This window comes from Ciona intestinalis, chromosome 14 (genome assembly GCF_000224145.3).
Source record: "Ciona intestinalis chromosome 14, KH, whole genome shotgun sequence".
Classification (NCBI taxonomy): domain Eukaryota; kingdom Metazoa; phylum Chordata; class Ascidiacea; order Phlebobranchia; family Cionidae; genus Ciona; species Ciona intestinalis.
The window spans coordinates 4,267,955-4,285,529 of record NC_020179.2 but is presented as its reverse complement, the minus strand read 5'-3'; the positions used below and the strand labels follow the sequence as shown (position 1 = coordinate 4,285,529).

The 17,575-nt window shown below is 37.6% G+C and overlaps 3 protein-coding genes across 3 annotated transcripts; all 3 read left to right on the top strand.

Moving 5' to 3' along the window:
- The first annotated feature begins 4,439 nt into the window (after positions 1-4,439).
- Positions 4,440-6,035, top strand: uglcat2 (3-beta-glucuronosyltransferase 2). Its single transcript, NM_001128113.1, is given in 1 exon segment — positions 4,440-6,035. A coding segment is annotated over 1 exon segment (897 nt). The 5' UTR covers positions 4,440-4,474; the 3' UTR covers positions 5,372-6,035.
- A 20-nt stretch (positions 6,036-6,055) lies between these two features.
- Positions 6,056-7,295, top strand: LOC100179743 (UDP-galactopyranose mutase-like). Its single transcript, XM_026837596.1, has one exon. It carries the CDS (start codon positions 6,080-6,082, stop codon positions 7,214-7,216), a length of 1,137 nt encoding a protein of 378 aa, XP_026693397.1. The 5' UTR covers positions 6,056-6,079; the 3' UTR covers positions 7,217-7,295.
- Positions 7,296-11,240: 3,945 nt separating this feature from the next.
- On the top strand, positions 11,241-14,253 carry LOC108950090. Its single transcript, XM_018814896.2, has 4 exons — positions 11,241-11,943; positions 12,899-13,003; positions 13,420-14,067; positions 14,212-14,253. Exons 1-4 carry the CDS (start codon positions 11,329-11,331, stop codon positions 14,251-14,253), a joined length of 1,410 nt encoding a protein of 469 aa, XP_018670441.2. The 5' UTR covers positions 11,241-11,328.
- Positions 14,254-17,575: the final 3,322 nt, after the last annotated feature.

Here is a 17,575-nt window from a genome sequence, read left to right as displayed (position 1 = left end):
CGGTCNTATGGGAGTTCGTGAGGATACGAGTTGAAATTCTGTTGAATATTCNTTTGTTTATTACCNATATGCGACTTAGAAAANAAAATAAAAGNGTGTCCCAGTCTTTCCCCCCACCCTTGTTATATATANNTATATATATATNATATATATAGGTTCATCGTTGTATGATCTTAGGGTTACCAAGTGTGTTTCGCTATAGGATCTACTTATTAAATATAAATTAATAATGTTAATTTTTTAGTTAACTATGAACATTAAAATGCTGGGCCAACTCTGGCCTAAATACCGGAGTTAGTGACGTAATTATAGCCACTAAACCAAGAAAAATAACCAGTTTAATTTGTTCGTTCAGTCAGTTATATATTTGAGCACAAATGGTAATTAGATGACATTTAGGTAAACGTTTCTGAGGTCTCAAACTATTTTGCAGTAGAATAGGCGAATACATATCAGGTTTAAAATATTGTGTTACTTCTGCCACCAGACATAATGTGAATAATATTTCAACGGCATATCTGGTGTAAAACGTAGCGTATTTCTGACGTTTCGTCTGTCATACGCCGAGACTTCATCAGGGAATGTGATTTAAAAATGGATTAGCTGAAACTCTGTTTTTTATATAGTAGGGTGGGAAAAGATAGGACACCTTTTCGCTTGGTTTTCACTTTTCATTTGGTAGTAAACAAAGAACATTCAATGAATTATAAAACCGTATCTCCACGACTTTCACAGACCGTTGTTCATTGTTTAAAACACGATCAGGCTATTTGGATATTATGTGTTAAAGGTGTCTGCCCCCACTTTCCTATATTCTATAACTTCTTGGTTGTGGGTGGTTTAAACGAACGCAGTTTTATAACCTGGTTATACCATAGGCTGAAGTGCATGTAGGCCGCCAATGCAGTCTATATTCCAACCCAATATCCTGTTTCCGTTATGTGTGCGCTACGGCTCCAATTTACATCCACAAACCCTTCGAGCACATTGCGCAGTTTTAGTAAAATACGATGCATTAATTTGTTTGATACAAACTGAACGTACGCTATATAATAAGGTTGGCAACTCCGGATATAACCATTGTATTAATGTCAGCATTGTGTGATTTGAAGATATTCCAGACAAACATAGAAACTCATTGCGCCCGCGGCTAGAACGAGGACCAAAACCAGTTTGTGATGAAATACGTGGCGAGTGTTTCAGCATGGATGAGATAGTTAGTTTTAAGCGATTGCAATCGACTGCATAATTTGTCAGTATATTGAGTACTCGAATTCAAGTTATTATATCGATGTTTAAGTAATCTAAAGTGGGGGAAGACGAGACACCTTTAGCACATAATATCCAAATAACCTGATCGTGTTTTAAATAATTTACAACGGTCTCAGAGAGTCGTGAGGATACGGTTTTAGAATTCTTTGAATGTTCTTTGTTTGCAACCAAATAAGACAAGGAAGTAAAATGAGTAGGTGAACCACCTTCTACTACTCTACATAATAATAAACCGAAAGTATCTATATACCAAGATCAGAGCTGTGAATTTTCCCATTTTTTGTTTAACCGTTCAGTTTTAACCGGTTAACTGATACAAGTGTAATCCTAATAAAAGCGTCTTGTTTATCGCTTTTCTTTCGCGAATTTAAGGCAACTTTAACGATGTACGCATGGACTATGCTTGCAATACACGCGCAAACGTTCTTAAGGTCAAAGTAATGCTTTCTAATTTGTATTCAAACCTATTTTAAAGCACCTGCCGGCTAAATAATCAACGTGTGAATTGCTATTATGTCGTAAGGACACGATCAAAGCAATAGTGTCACTGCGCACTCTGTCTTCGCGAAGAACCAATAATCGAACGCAAACACTTGACTTTCGTGTAAATGAGTCAGATATTGATTAAGGTATATGCCTTATGACGAATAGTTCGGTTAACGACTAACTTTCCGTTAGCGATAAACCGAATAGGTTAGGTAGCCGGTTAACCGTTAGCTTTTTCACAGCGCTAACTATAAAATACATATAAGAACATTTATCTTACACATTTCGTTTTGGGATCACAGAACTTAAGCTTGCATATTCACAGTTGACTGTAAGTGCGGAAAATCAAGGAAGGGAATAATTAATGTGATACGTCCGGTTACAACCCGGCTAAATGTTTCACTAGAGTAGTTGTTGTCAACTTATAGTGAGGCTTACAGTACATGAAGGTCTTCCAGATGTTACGCGAGTGACTTAGTAAAGTTTAGGCAAACTAGTAGTAAATGACGTAACAATATAAAATTGTTTCATTTTAATGTTTTTGCATCAGTGACACGTGGTTTTCTGTAATGAAAATTAGAAAGCGAATATGCATAGGTTTTATGGTCGTTGGTTTGCAATTATGAGCTTTTTTGAGTTTTTACCTCAGATTAAAAATAAGTCGCCGGCGTATTATTAGTACGACAGGTCATGGGTGCAAACATACTTATAATGGAAAACGTAAAGTAACGAGACTGAACCATTGTATGACTGTTGCAAGGACACAGCCAAACTTAAGTTCCTTTAGTAAAATATTATTATTAATAACTTTATTTGTCTCTAGGATTACGGTAGCGAAGATTTAGAAATATTTTAAATAAAAATACATGATATATAGTGGCAAAAAAACAGCAGTTGCCTAAATAAGCGAAGTAAAACACGCCAAAATAAGCGTAGTGAAACTACCGTATAGTGAAACACGCCAAAATAAGCGTAGTGAAACTACCGTATAGTGAAACACGCCAAAATAAGCGTAGTAAAACTGTATACCCATACTTATATTAAAAACGTTTGAGGTATAGCTTAAAGCTTCTCCATAAACCCGTATTGTGGCAGGAAGATCGTAGTTTTATTGCGTGCGTTTCGTGGTATTTGTGGCGGTCGGGAAATTATATAGTCGCATTTGCATTAGATATAAGCTGAGATATGATGATGGCATATACTCAAATATTGTATATTTGAATACATTTCCATTCTTACTTTCATTTTATGTGCGTAATAGACTAATGATATTTTTATTCGCAAAACAGGAACACCATTTGTTAGACTTGATTTCTGTTTGATGTGTATTTAATAGCACTTTGTGTATTTTGTTATGGTACAACGAGAATTCAGAATCGTTCAATAATATGAGTGCTAGGGCTTCAGTTTGTTTATAGCGCCCCTTGTTTAACCCTTGTTTAACATGCTATGAGCCATAAAAACCACAGCGTGTTGTTTAAGGATGGGGTTGTAAAAAGTTTATTCTTTCCTAGACAGCATACTGTAGGATGGGGGAAGATGGAACACTTTTTAACTCTATTTTTTGTCCCATTTAGTAGTAAACAAAGAACATTCAAAGAAATATGAAACTATGTCCTCGATCGTGACTCTCATAGACCGTTGTTATTTGTTTAAAACACGGTCAGGATATCTGGATATTATGTGCTAAAGGTGTCCCATCTTCCCCCACTCTACTGTATGATAAATCCGATGTCCCATAGCGTGCATCGTCGTTTAATGCCTCACGCATATAGAATAGAATAAGTTTAAGATTTCTGCTCTACTGGTGAAGTTTAACTAATATTCCTCAAATGGCAGAAAAATGGTCGTTATTAAATTACGGGTGTTATGTTTTATACACCTATCGCCAAGCCGCGTACGAGCTGCTCCGCATGCAAGGTATATGTTTCCTGTGTGTTCGTTCAGTTTCTCACCGCAGGCGGTATAACACGGGTGTTATGTTTCGTACACCTTATGCCGCTTATGAGTTACCACGTATGTATCTTTGTAGTTGGTTATTTATTCCGTATCAGTGTCTTACCCAAGGACACACACCATGCGGAAGTTTAACCGTTGAGTCAGAGCACCGGGTTCTCCCGAATTAGTCACCACAGATGCAGAACCGTGGTGACGTTATTGTTGAATATTCAGCAGCGGTTGTTTTTCATTCTTTAGCATTCGCATGACTTCTATGGGATGTGCGTGGCTACCGCTTGCTTATTTCACAATACAAAAAACAACACAGAAACTTTTCGCGATAACTTAGTTGCCAAGCCCACTGACGTGACGTGTCAAATGGAGTCCGCGTACATAATATATAATTCTCTGTTATTGAGTGTCTGCCTCAGTTGGGTCCAGATGGTAGCACCCTTGTTGTTATTTGGTAATTTTATTTTTTAGGTCTCGGGTGTTTTTAACAATTAACAACGTTTTTAAAGTCGCGTGGCTACCCGCAGTTATAAAATTTTTGTATGTTTTATTTACTACCAAATTGGGACGATAAAAGAGATGAAAACCATCTTACCCCACCCTAATATATAGCGTGTGTGAATATCAGCAATATATTACAGCTATATTGTTCTTTTTTTTTTTTTTTTTTTTTTTTTTTTTTTAGAAAACTCCCTTGTTATAACAAAATATCGTTTGTTCTTGCAGCTAAAGTTTTATATTGTTTAGCAGCCAACTACATGCGGATATGGCAAAACTGCCAGCGAGGAATTTTTGCAATGCTCTCATAGTGTTGACTCTGTTTCTGTGGATTATTATAGCTATGACTGGTATTCTGCCGCATAGAATCAATTATTTTGGACGCCGAAGTTTCTCATGTAATTTTCCGGTAAAACCGGAACACATGAATGCGGTTCCTTTGCAGAGAATCCACGCCATCACGTCAACTTACGCGAGGCTTACACAAAAAGCTGATCTTACAAGGTTGATCCAAACTTTGATGCATCTCTCTAACTTTCATTGGATTCTAATCGAGGATTCTGAAGAAAAAACTCCGCTGGTTACGAAGCTCTTGCAGCGATCAGGACTGAACTATACGCATCTAAATAAGAAAAATGGTGAACAAGTAGGCGGCGTGAAGGACCTTCTGACAAGAAACGCAGCTTTGGCTTGGGTTAGAGAAAATCTTGGACCGGATGACGGTATAGTTTATTTTATGGATGATGACAACACTTATGACCTTAGAGTTTTCGAAGATATGAGATCAACTAAAGTAGCTTCTATATGGCCGGTAGCGTTGGTCGGTGGCTTAAAAGTCGAAGGGCCGGTTCGGTGTAAAAACGGCCAAGCTTTAACATGGAGGGCAATGTGGAAACCAAATCGAACAATCCCCGTTGATATGGCGGGCTTCGCTATCAGCACTGCTCTCTTGCGCCAGCGTCCGGACGTGAACTTTGTTGGCGTCGGCGACCTGGAATCTAAGTTTCTTGGCGATCTTGGTTTAACAAGAAATCAAATGGAAGCAAAGGGAAACAACTGCACAGAAGTTTATGTATGGCACACACAAACGATGAAAGCAAGCGCCCCACACGAAGAAAAAGCCGCTGAACTGGGAGAAGAGTACAACCCAAGTTTCGAAACATAGATTGTTGTGATCGTGAACTTTGTACTTATAGGCTTTCCTTTGTAGTTTTCACACATATTATATCATGTAATGATAAGAATGTAAACACATCAATGCAACTTATAGTCCTCGCATAGCGGGGCAACGGCAGTCGTTAGAACACTTAATTATACGAGTTCAATATCACACGCTTTGTTTACCATTTACCACATATAATGTAACTCTGTGAGTGATTGTTTTTTATATATGGCTTTTTCAACAATACATAAGTGACCACTCTATTAGAGACATCATTTGATTTTCCCCATACACCCACAATGGTGGCAATATTGATCCTTTGGTTGTCTTACTTTATCCTCCACATCTAAAAACTGCTTTAAAATGAACTTAAATTTTATTATCCATTGCCTATATCTTCAATTGTTAGTTTATCCATTGCCTATATCTTTAATTTTTAACATAGGGCCAGCTCTGGTCGATGTCCCAGACCTCACAGAGTTCTCTTTGTATTTCACTTCTCTCATTAAACCTGCACTTGTGAATTGTATTAATCAACAATGCTTTTTAATATTATACTGCGGCATTTATTTTTAGTAATTCACCCATATTTCAACCATTGTGTTTTGTATCGTTGCGGTAATATGTAGCAGCATTCACCTACTAACTTGTTATACCTTAATCAATGCTTTGTTTACGTTGCAGAAAACAATTAGGGTTAGTGACGTCATAATGAAATCGACGCATTTGATTGTTGGTTGTGGATTGTCCGGGTCGGTTATCGCGGAAAGAATCGCGAACGTTTGGAACGAGAACGCTCTGATTATCGAAAAACGAGAACATATCGGTGGGAACTGTTACGATTATGTTGACGATCAAACTGGGATTCGGATGAATAAATACGGAGCGCATTTGTTCCATACGAAAGACGAGGGCGTGTGGAAGTATGTCCAAACATTCGATAAGTGGACACGATGGGAGCATCGCGTTTTATCAATGGTGGACGGACAGTTCGTACCCGTGCCTGTGAATATTACAACCGTGAACCAAGTTTGTGGGGAAAATATTGAAGATACTGAAGAGATGGACGCATGGTTAAGTGCTGTACAGTATAAAGGACCCATTGAGAATAGCGAGGACATGGCGGTGTCTAGGGTGGGAAGAGTTTTGTATGAGAAGATGTTTAAACCTTACACGGTGAAGCAATGGAATAAAGGGCCCGAGGAGCTTGATCCAAGCGTGCTGGCCAGAATACCAATTAGAAGGGATTTTGACGTCAGGTATTTTAGCGATAAATATCAAGCCTTGCCCGCGAAAGGTTACACTCATTTTTTTGAACGTTTGCTAGATAACCCAAGGATCCAGGTACAGACTGGAGTCGACTTCTTTAAATACAAGCTCGAACATGACCTTGGCCAGTTTAAAAGCATCTTTTATACTGGACCTATTGACCAATATTTTGATGGTTTAAAACTTGAAAGCCTTGAATACAGAAGCATCGACTTCCATATTGAACGCTTTAGTGATATGAACTATTTCCAACCGTGTTCTGTTGTTAATTACCCAGAGACCAATGTCCCATTCACCAGGATAGTAGAGTACAAGCACTTTCTTAACCAGACGTCAAAACATACTGTAACTGTCAAGGAAACGACCAACGACCACGGCGACCCTTACTACCCGATACCAAACAAGAGAAACATGGAGTTATATGAATGCTACCGGCAGATGGCGGTAAAGGAGGAAAAAGAGAAAAACGTTCATTTTGTTGGGAGGCTGGCCAACTATAAATACATGAACATGGACCAAGCAATAAGAAATGCACTTGACTTATTCGATCGCATCAATAGTAAAGAAGAAATGAACTAAAAATACCGAACAGATAAAAAATAGGCGCCAAACCTGGGGTGGTTGGGTGGGCAGGTCAAACCTGGAATTATCTACATTAAGGTGGCTGTACACAGTATCCGGAATTCATCCGTTTTGTCTGTTTTGTCCGGATTTCGCTGCCGCATGAGGAACTTGGACACGGGTTTGCATACGACTTCGCACGCGAATTCGCACGCCGGATACTGTGTACAGCCATCTTAACTATATATACTTAGTGCTAACAGATATTAATTGTTTTTTATTTGTTTTTGATTATGCAAAACAACGCTTTTATGTTCTGTACAGTTGTACTGTGTGGTAATACAAATTAACTATAAGAGCAAACGCAATAAACTGAAATAAATGTTATTTGTTGTTTCTTGCGTGGTGGGCACCGATAGTTGTTACAACATGAATGTTCCGGTTCATACACCTCGTGTCCGCTTGCGAGTTACCACATATGTAACTTATTTACCCTTGCTATGGGGCAACGACAGCAGCCATTATAACACAGGTGTTCTATTTCATAGCATACGGACGTTTACTTTGTTAAGGCAGCTCTACTGGAGCGGCAAACTTTTGGCCGACCTTGGCTTAACATAAAATCAAATGGAAACAAAGAGAAATGACTGCAATGAGGTGTATGACACAATACGAACTAAAGTTTAGAGAAAAGACTTTGAAACTTCGACCCGTGTATATTCCACACATGGAAGTATCGACGTAACTCAACCATTAGACTTAATGAACCCTGATTCGGCCATTTACCATTATTGTACATCATGTGTATTTAGGCAGATGAATATAACTGTTTTATCCTCGCGTGGCGGGTGTATATGTAACTTTACATACGTGGTAAATCATAAGCATGCACGAGGTGATGAAACAGAAGACCTTTGTTGTAACGACCTGCCCTTGCAGGCAAGAATAAAAAAAATGAAAATCGTTCATTTACTTTTTCTTTGTTTTGTTTCATAATTAATACTAAAACCAACCTAGTTTTAAAACTTACTGTGTTTATTTACATTTTTCGCCAAACTTTGATAAATCATCGAATTCAATAACAGCCTATTATATCTCTTCCATTACATGCCTATCGTGCGGCGGGAGTTGCTTTCATGTTTACTATCGGTGGTTAAATGCCTTTAAATGTTTTCACAAAGGTGCTTTATTAAAAACCGTACGCAGTGCCATTATAAAAAACGTGTTGTTGTTTATGTACATTTAGTTGCCCCATCAGCATAATGGTAGCAAAACAAAATGCATTCTTTACTTTAACTGTTTGCGGTCGACCAGAGTTGTAAAAATTATTACAACAGATTCCGTGCCAGCGTTTGTCGAATACTCCGTTAAATTAAACAACATTAAAATTTTACAACTGGGACGTTCAGGCGGCCGTTTGGGCAATGAGATTTACGTTTTATTTGGATAGCGGAGTAGCACTTGTTGAATGAGGTATTACGGTGTAACGAACGGAAGAACAGCTTATACACATGTTAGCTTGTGTCCATATCTAATATTGCGGTGAGAGAGCTTTTGAAAAAGCTGCTTAAATTCCAAAGCAGATCGAAAAGTGGCATTTCATGAAATGCTCACGGCAGTATAGGTTATGTAGCAATTTATATTAAATTGATTATGTGTAATATATTGTGTTTAAATTGAGTATAGCAATAGTTATGTATAAATATGTTTGCAGTTGTGTATATATGGTAGGGTAGAAAAAAAATGGGACACCTTTAGCACATAATATCCAAATATTCTGATCGTGTTTTGAACAAATAACAACGGTCTACGGAATTCATGAGGGTATGGTTTTATAATTCTTTTAAAGTTCTTTGTTTACTACCAAATGATACGAGAAAATAGAATGAAAAGGTGTTCCGTCTTCCCCCACCCTACTATACACATAAGAGAAAGTTTCATAACTGGCATATAAGTTCCGTAAATCTTTCCATAGTGATCTAGCACTCATAATGGTGAAGGATTTGTTCGTTGCGTCATACCAGAATACAGTGAGTGCTATTAAAAACACATCAAACAAAAATCGATTTCAATTAATGGTGTACCGTTTTTTTTATGCACACTTATAGTAGCACTTAGCTGATAGTTTTAGCAACGTATATAAAGCTATTAATTTTGCATGAAGTAGTACGTGTTGTGTTGCATACTTTCAGCTGTCGCATGTTTACTTACTAAGTAAATATTTTCTTTTCTCTTGACAGATAGTGACAGTTTAATAGTTTTAAAACCAACGTCGCAACGTTCTATTTAGATAAACGAGGCAACAGAGTAAGCCTAAGCATAAGACATTAGTGGGAATCTATATATCTAGGGTGGGAGAAGATGGAACACCTTTTCATTCTATTTTCTCGGCCCATTTGGTGGTAAATAAAAAAACATTCATAGAATTATAAAAGCGTATCCTCACGACTCCCATAAACCGTTGTTAATTGTTTAAAACATGATCAGAATATTTGGATACTGTGTGCTGAAGGTGTCCCGTCTCCCCCCACCCTATACTATATACATAGGTTGGGGTGAGATGGTCTATATTTCCTTCTAGTTTATCGTCCCATTCGGTAGTAAATAAAGAATATTTGCAAAATTATGTAACCGTTTCCTCACGACGCTAAAAGAGCGTTGGCAATAGTTAAAAACACGGTTAGGAAATATTGGATATTATGAGCTAAAGGTATCCATCCTACACCACAGTTTTATTTATAACAACGAGGTGCACGATCGTATCCACCGCAGATCTTCTTTTAGAGTATAAAGTTCAAATGATCGGGCACGTTAGTGTTTTTTGCTTTGATTGTTCAAATACAGTAATGTGGGAAAAGATAGGACGTCTTCGAATTCTACTTTCTCGTCCTATTTAGTAGTAAACAAACTCCTATAGACCGTTGTTAATTGTTTAAAAAACGATGAGAATTTTTAGATATTATGCGCTAAAGGCGTCTCATCTTCCCCCACCCTACTATATATCTTATAGTTTGAAAGCGTAGTTTAAAAATGGCATTCAGGAAAAAAAACATCGAAAACAGCAAAAGGAAAAGCGTTCGAGGTAAAAGAACAAAAATGTATATACGTGCCCAATAATACACATAAGTGCGTGAACTAACTTTCGTCAACAATCTTTATTTACTTTTGTTATTTACAGTTTTGCAGATGTAAGTTTTTAATTAATTTTGCACACTTACGAGTTCTGAGTTAAGATATATATAGTTAATTCCTACATAAGTTGCTGCATACTTCATAAAAAAATGTAAAATTGCGAAAACCAGGAAAGAGTCTTAGGAGCGCAAACAATTTCGTAAGTTAAGATATATTCACTTAAGTTACCGCAGTGGGTTTCGAACCCAACTTTTTGTGTTTAGGAAGCGCGCTATTAAAACGACCGAGTTCATAGTTAATTTTAGTTTCATGCGCGCATCGTATCATATAGTAGGGTGGGGAAGATGGGACATGTTTTTATTCAATTTTCTCGTCCCATTTGGTTGTAAAATAAGAATTTAAAGAATCATAGAACCGTATCCTCACGTCTCCCATAGCCCATTGGTAATTGTTTAAAACACAATCAGGATATTTGCATATTGTGTGCTAAAGGTATCTCATCTTACCCCACAGATCTATATTATGGGATGCCTGTCCGTAATTACATCTGCTTTTAATATAGAATGCAACATTTTAACAAGTCACAATTAACTTGTATAATTTCTCCTAGTATGAAGTAGGGTGAGGTAAGATAGACACTTTGAGAATACATAATTTTCTAATCTCCTAATCGTGTTTTAAATAATTTACAACGGTCTATGGAATTCGTGAGGATATGGTTTTATAATTCTTTGAATGTTCTTTGTTTACTACCAAATGGGACGATAAAGTAATAAAAAGGTGTACCATCTTCCCCACTCTACTATGTTTTAGCAGATAATAAATCACTCACATTTAAGGCATATATATCACTTGACAGTGGACATGAGGTATACTCCTATGACGTGATGATTGTAGACATTCCGTGTTGACTTTTATGATGTTTTCTTTTGCAGACGTTGCAACCTGTTAAAATAGAAACATGAGATACAAGTTAATAGAGTAGACAAGCATTTAAAATGATAATGCTTGATATTAACAGTACAGCTTACACCATAGTTCTGTACGTGTACGTTGGTATTTCGTTGTACTTTGTTATTTGCTTGGTCATTTGTTTTGTACAAGCGTTATGCCATAGGGGCGAAAATCCCAGCGGTGGAAAAATACAAGCAAGACGAAGTTTAAGAAGATTGTCGCATCGGAATAAGACTCCTTATAAGTCATCATCACGTGCTATGGCGGTTTTATCATTAATCGCAGCAATGCTAGTCGTCGTGCATGCCTCACTGGACTTGTGGGCGTTCACCATTGATAGTGGAACATCAGCGCATGCTCTTTGTGTAAGACAAGCCATAAGTGGTGTCGTATACTTCACGTCTGCTTTATGTGTGTATGTTTTCTTATGGGTACGACAAAGAGTATTTTACGCACACCCTGTTCTACGCCATCTCTCAACTACAAGGCTGGTTCGTTTCAGTTGGTCGGTGTTGGTCAGCATAGTGATATGCATGGCTGGCTTCATTGTTATATACTTACTTCCCCAATTCTTACCAAACTGGTACGATGATGACGTTATAATAGGAAGTGTTTACCAACAAGAGGTTAACTGGACCACCCCAACAGGCCAAGCGGAGGTAAAATATATCACATTGAATAAATATTGACTTACAGATTACAGTAATATATTTATATCTCAATTGATTCCTTTACGTTTCGATTGGGAAGTCAAACAAGTGTTTTTGGTTAAAGATTATTTTACAGCCAACACTCGATAAGAATAATCGAAAATTTTGAAGTATAACATCTGTTGTGATAAAAATGTGTTATAAATTGTAGTTTTGAGAACAGAGCACATGCTATTTGAGTTATAAAATACAGGATACGGTATTATGGTGATTTTTGGTGAATAACAATACGTCTATTTTTATAAATTATTTTTAAATACACGTCTTTTTTTTGTATTTACAGTAGGGGGGGGATGGGACAACTTTTAACTCTATTTTCTCGTCCCATTTAGTAGGAAACAAAAACATTCGAAGAATTATAAAACGTATATTCTCGCGACTCCCATAGATCGTTGGTAATTGTTTGAAACACGATTGGGATATTTGGATATTATGTGCTAAAGGTGTCCCATCTTCCCCCACCCTATACTATATTCCCTTTTAGTATAATTATTAAAAACATATTAATTTATAAAAAGAAACGATAAAAAATACGGTCGTTAAAACATGCCATGGAAAATTAATATGGGCCAATATGCCAGTTAAAATGGGCCGTTCGATGCTATAAAACGATGCGTTATTAAAATTTAAAACGATTTGTTGACCTATATTTTCTATGACTTATTTTAAAGGAATTTAAATTTACAATCTGCCTTTTTATTTGCTAATATTTTACGGATTTTTAGAGTGTTAGTCAATCTCTTATCTATTCTAAATATTAGTTCCAATTTTTCAAGTTTGTTGTTTCGGAATCGGCCTTGACGCTATCAAGACATCTTTATATATGCTTAAGACAAATCTGACCCTAATATTGACTTTACTATTTTACAACCCTGCACTCCATCCATCATTTTCTACCCTGTAGATAACACAAACTGTACATCCTTGGGACTTGCCTTGTTTTTTCAAACGAAGACATCTTTTTCTATGGGTTCATTTTGCCATCACAATTCTGTTTCTATATTTCCAGGTATTGCTTTAGCCATGTATGTAACATATGCGGTCTCTTGCCTAAATCCGTTGTCCTCTGATATGCCCTGCCGTTGGACCTCACCCTTATATAATAGAATCTACATTATCGAGTGTCTATAAACTGCCTTGGGGTCTAAATGTTAGCACCCTTGGTGTTGTGTTAATATACCTTCATCCAAGGTCTCAGGTGTGCCTCAATAAAGCCCCTACTCTTATAGAATAGAGTCTCCATTACTATGAACTTAGTGGGGTCTGTATATAGTACCACTTTGGCCCTGGGTGTTGGGGGTAATAAGGTATATAAACCCTAAGGCCCAGGTATCTGGTGTGCTCCATTATAAAGTTGGAAACAATATAAGAATATAGAATTATTCTGCCTCAAATGAAATCCAAAGTCATCCATTTTTGTTCCAGATATCTCTTCAATTCCTCTTCGCTTACCCTGTGCTCCACCACCATAAAAGGAGCGCCAGAAGCAGCACAGTACTGTCGGACACATCAGATAAAAGACCACCAATGCCGAAACCGTCATCTATTTGCGTTGTGCAAGTTTTGGAACACCAGTCGACCTCTTCGACGCTGAAACAATTGGACAGCACCTCGAATGACAATAACCATTCAGATAAAATTGAAGACAATCATGATTCTGTTACGTCAGAAGAAGTTCATGGGATTTCTATTAAGAATAGAAATCTTATAAAATCCGTCGCTTCGGATCCAGGTCCGATTACGTCACATGAAAGAGTAAATCGTGACGTCACAAAGCAAGGGAGTAAAAGAAGCGCGGTCGACGCGAAGGAAAAGCGAAGGACGCTAAAGATGCGAAAGAACTTACGCGGTAGGGCGAGGATAAGGGGTTATATCCTACGTTGTTTTATCGTCGCTTTATTCTGCTGCATGTCAGATTTAGCAGCTTTTGGTTTCAGCCTTTACGCACAAGTTGCTTCCAAAGAATTCACTTTAAACAGAGAAGTAGAAACGTCTACAACCCCCAGTTTACAGTTTGATATGTCGGTCACAATTTCTCTGCTAACAGGGTTGGCTTATAACGGGAACATGATTGTAAACTTGTTGTGTCTTGTGCTTTGTTATGAAAACTGGAAATCTATTTTGTTTCCTTGTTTTACTTCAGGTCCTCGCATGAAAATTTATTAAATACATTACCGCCGTCAAGTGTGAATATACAATACTTTTTTGTTCCGGCAGGTGGCGATCTTGGTACACAAACACGCAACAACCATCTGTTAATCTGTGTACAGTTGAAACTGTAAGCGTTTCCGATAACTGATAAAATTTTAACAACTAATATGACTGTGACTAAGCCTTATGCATACTGTGGACCAACATCGTGACGTAAGTCATTTGTTTTTACCGAAACCTGCTATTTCAGTTGCTGGACAAAGCGTGACTAAATAAAGTGCGCTCTCTCTATCATAATCTAGCGGTAACTTTTTGTAACGTTGAGTGCGAATGGTCGTTTTCTATTAAATAGATCCATATATACCTGCTATACCCTTTGGTTCAATGTATTTAAACAACTTCTGTAGTTACGTTCCCATTTGTGGCGTTTCCCCGGTTCGAATACCCTACAACAAACATAAAGTGATTAAATTACAAAATAGGAAACTGGAAACTTTTGGGTTAACAATAAAAGCACCTGGACGTAATATAATTATGCGGGCCAAATTTGGCCTAAATCTCAGGTCCTCTAGTGCGCTTTGCTTTATAGGATCTCGGCCATACACAATAGAACGTGTATATATATACAATGTTGGGGTAATGGCCAACTCTGGCCAAAATCCCAGGTCCCATGGCGTGTCTTACTGTAGGACCTTACCCATATAGAATAGAATGTGCATATACAATGTTGGGGTAATGGCCAACTCTGGACTAAATCCCAGGTCCCATGGCGTGTCTTACTGTAGGACCTCACCCATATAGAATATGGGAATCTGATGAAGGAAATTCGTGGGGGGTTAACAGAAGACGTGAATAAGTTGGTTTTGATAAATTTAAAATACTGAGTCAATTTTTGAACTATGATACATAGGAGTGTGTAGTTTTAACATTGTTAAGATGTGTCACGTCATAAAAGACTCATTGTATACCTTGATTGTTACGTCATGAGTCAGGGGGAATTCCCACTCAGTGATAAATGCCACGAATAATAGATAACTACATTCCAGATTAAAATTAAACCAGACAGTTCAAATGGGGGTTGTTGAAACAGCCAGATAAACAATGAGATGTAAATGAATCATAGGGGTCGCCGTGTAAAACCAAGCGAGCGATTTTCAGTAGCGGAAAGAACCGTCTTACTCACAATAGGTACTTCACGCGTCTCCAACAAAACATTTGTATTGTTGCTAAGGATATCGGGTGCGGGGAAGTCCCGGTATTTGTTTCACATGACAAGCAAACACTTGTATGGATCGTGTTATGACACACTATGTGTTTAATTAAATGGTTTAATACATAATTTTGTTTGTAGGGTGTAATGGTCACGTATTTTATCGATTAAATTGGCTTCTGTTTTATCTATATGAGTGATTTAACGTTGTCGGTTTACTATTACTTTTCGTCTTTTTAATTTTATAAACTTTTCCGAACTTCGTTACCGTGAATAAAAGTCAAATAAAATGAGTCATTTATTCAAGTTACAACATAGCTTGTCGATTTAAGTTCCTGTTAATGAAATCTCAATACTAAGATCTACACAACACAAGTGTTCAATTTTTACCCATTAATTTAAAGTCCGCTTGAAGCGCAATATAGTTGACGGTCAGTTGCCATTATTGCAACAATTTTGCCAGAATGCGCAATTTAAACCAAGTATAGTAGGGTGGGGGAAGATGGGACAACTTTTCGTTTAGTTTTCGCTTTCCATTTGGTAGTAAACAAAGAATATTCAATGAATTAAAAAACCGTATCTTCACGAATTCCATAGTCCGTTGTTTATTGTTTAAAACACGATCCGGCTATTTGGATATTATGTGCTAAAGGTGTCCTATCTTCCCCAACCCTACTATATAAACATGCGCGGTATTTTCTTGCTAGTTTTACTTGGTATGTATTTACGCCCACGTGGGGAGTTCGTGGCCGCAGGTTAACTATCTAGTTTGTCTGTGTTTTTTCTTGGCATGTTTTAACGTTTAAACATATCTTATCTTTAACCGCGGGCACGAGAACTGCAAAAGCGTTTACAGTTTCTGAGTACGGTTTTAGGTCACTGAAAGGTTATACTCTATATGGGTGGTGTCCTGCAGTGAGGCACGCCATGGGACCTGAAATTTAGACTAGAGTTGGCCTATTACCCCAACATTGTATATTCACATTATATTCTATATGGGTGAGGTCCTACTACATGTCATGAGACTTGGAATTTAAAGTTGGGCCATTTCCCATTACTAAGATTAAAAATCGGTTAAAAAATGGACTGCGTTATCCAGACTTTGATCTGATACTAACAATAGCGCATAGGAAGTAGCGATTATTTGCTCACGTGGTTTAACAATACACTTCAGCGACGTTAGAACCAAGTAATTGTTCACTGTGGGCGTTCTTTGTATCGCGAGTTTCGATAACGATCGTTAGTTACTAAACTTAAGGGAGCGCGAACACCACGATGGTGTTTGGACGAAACAAGTTAATGGTTGTTAACTTTATTTGAAAGCCAAACTCACTAAACAATTTCCCACGTGGTGTATGAATACACCATGTGTGCCTGGTGTATAAGAATTCACCCATGTTATAACTCGACAGTGAGCATGAGGTGTATGAATACACCATGTGTGTCTGGTGTATAGGGAGACACCCATGTTATAACTTCACAGTGAGCATGAGGTGTATGAATACACCATGTGTATCTGGTGTATAGGAAGACACCCATGTTATAACTTCACAGTGAGCATGAGGTGTATGAATACACCATGTGTATCTGGTGTATGAAAAGACACCCATATATATAACGCTCTGTTGGAGACATGGGTTTACTACACCGTAAGTGGGTAATGGGCCAATCCTGTCCTAATCTCAAGTCCCATGGCGTGCCACGCTGTTGGCCTCACACATATAATAGAACAGGGTGTATCACATGTGTGCCTGGTGTGTAAGAAGACACCCAAGTTACAACTGAAAAGGAAAATAATACGCCCTCCCAAAACAGCCACACTAAAGCTTTTAGTATTTCGTTCCATCGGACTTCATTCATGTAAGAACGCGTGGATGGTTTTCACGGGAGTTACCAAAGGTGTGGTAATCATATAGATTACACCGTAAGCACAAAATAAAGGGGGTCAGTTTCACAAATACCAGATTTATTCCACTATTGATAGCGAGTATTTATGGTTGAATAGAAATCTAATTGCGCGCGTAACAAAGTGCTTGTGTGTGGCTATTGTTAATTTCATGATTTTGGTCTACGTTATAATAATGTAATAATACTTTAATTGTTTCTTCGATTACGGTAGCGAAGATTTGGAAATATTTTAAACGAAAAGACAGGATATAGCGACAAAACAGCAACTGGTAAAACACGTTACACCTAAAAACATATTTACACGTTCTGTCG

What these genes read in the sequence shown, in the direction of transcription:
- LOC100179743 (XM_026837596.1), top strand. Translation starts at nt 6,080, where the DNA reads ATGAAATCGACGCATTTGATTGTTGGTTGTGGATTGTCCGGGTCGGTT.
- LOC108950090 (XM_018814896.2), top strand. Translation starts at nt 11,329, where the DNA reads ATGATAATGCTTGATATTAACAGTACAGCTTACACCATAGTTCTGTAC. An exon ending in TTCTGTTTCTATATTTCCAG is followed by an intron (nt 13,004 to 13,419) that starts GTATTGCTTTAG and finishes TTTTTGTTCCAG; the next exon opens with ATATCTCTTCAATTCCTCTT. An exon ending in CTTATAACGGGAACATGATT is followed by an intron (nt 14,068 to 14,211) that starts GTAAACTTGTTG and finishes TTGTTCCGGCAG; the next exon opens with GTGGCGATCTTGGTACACAA.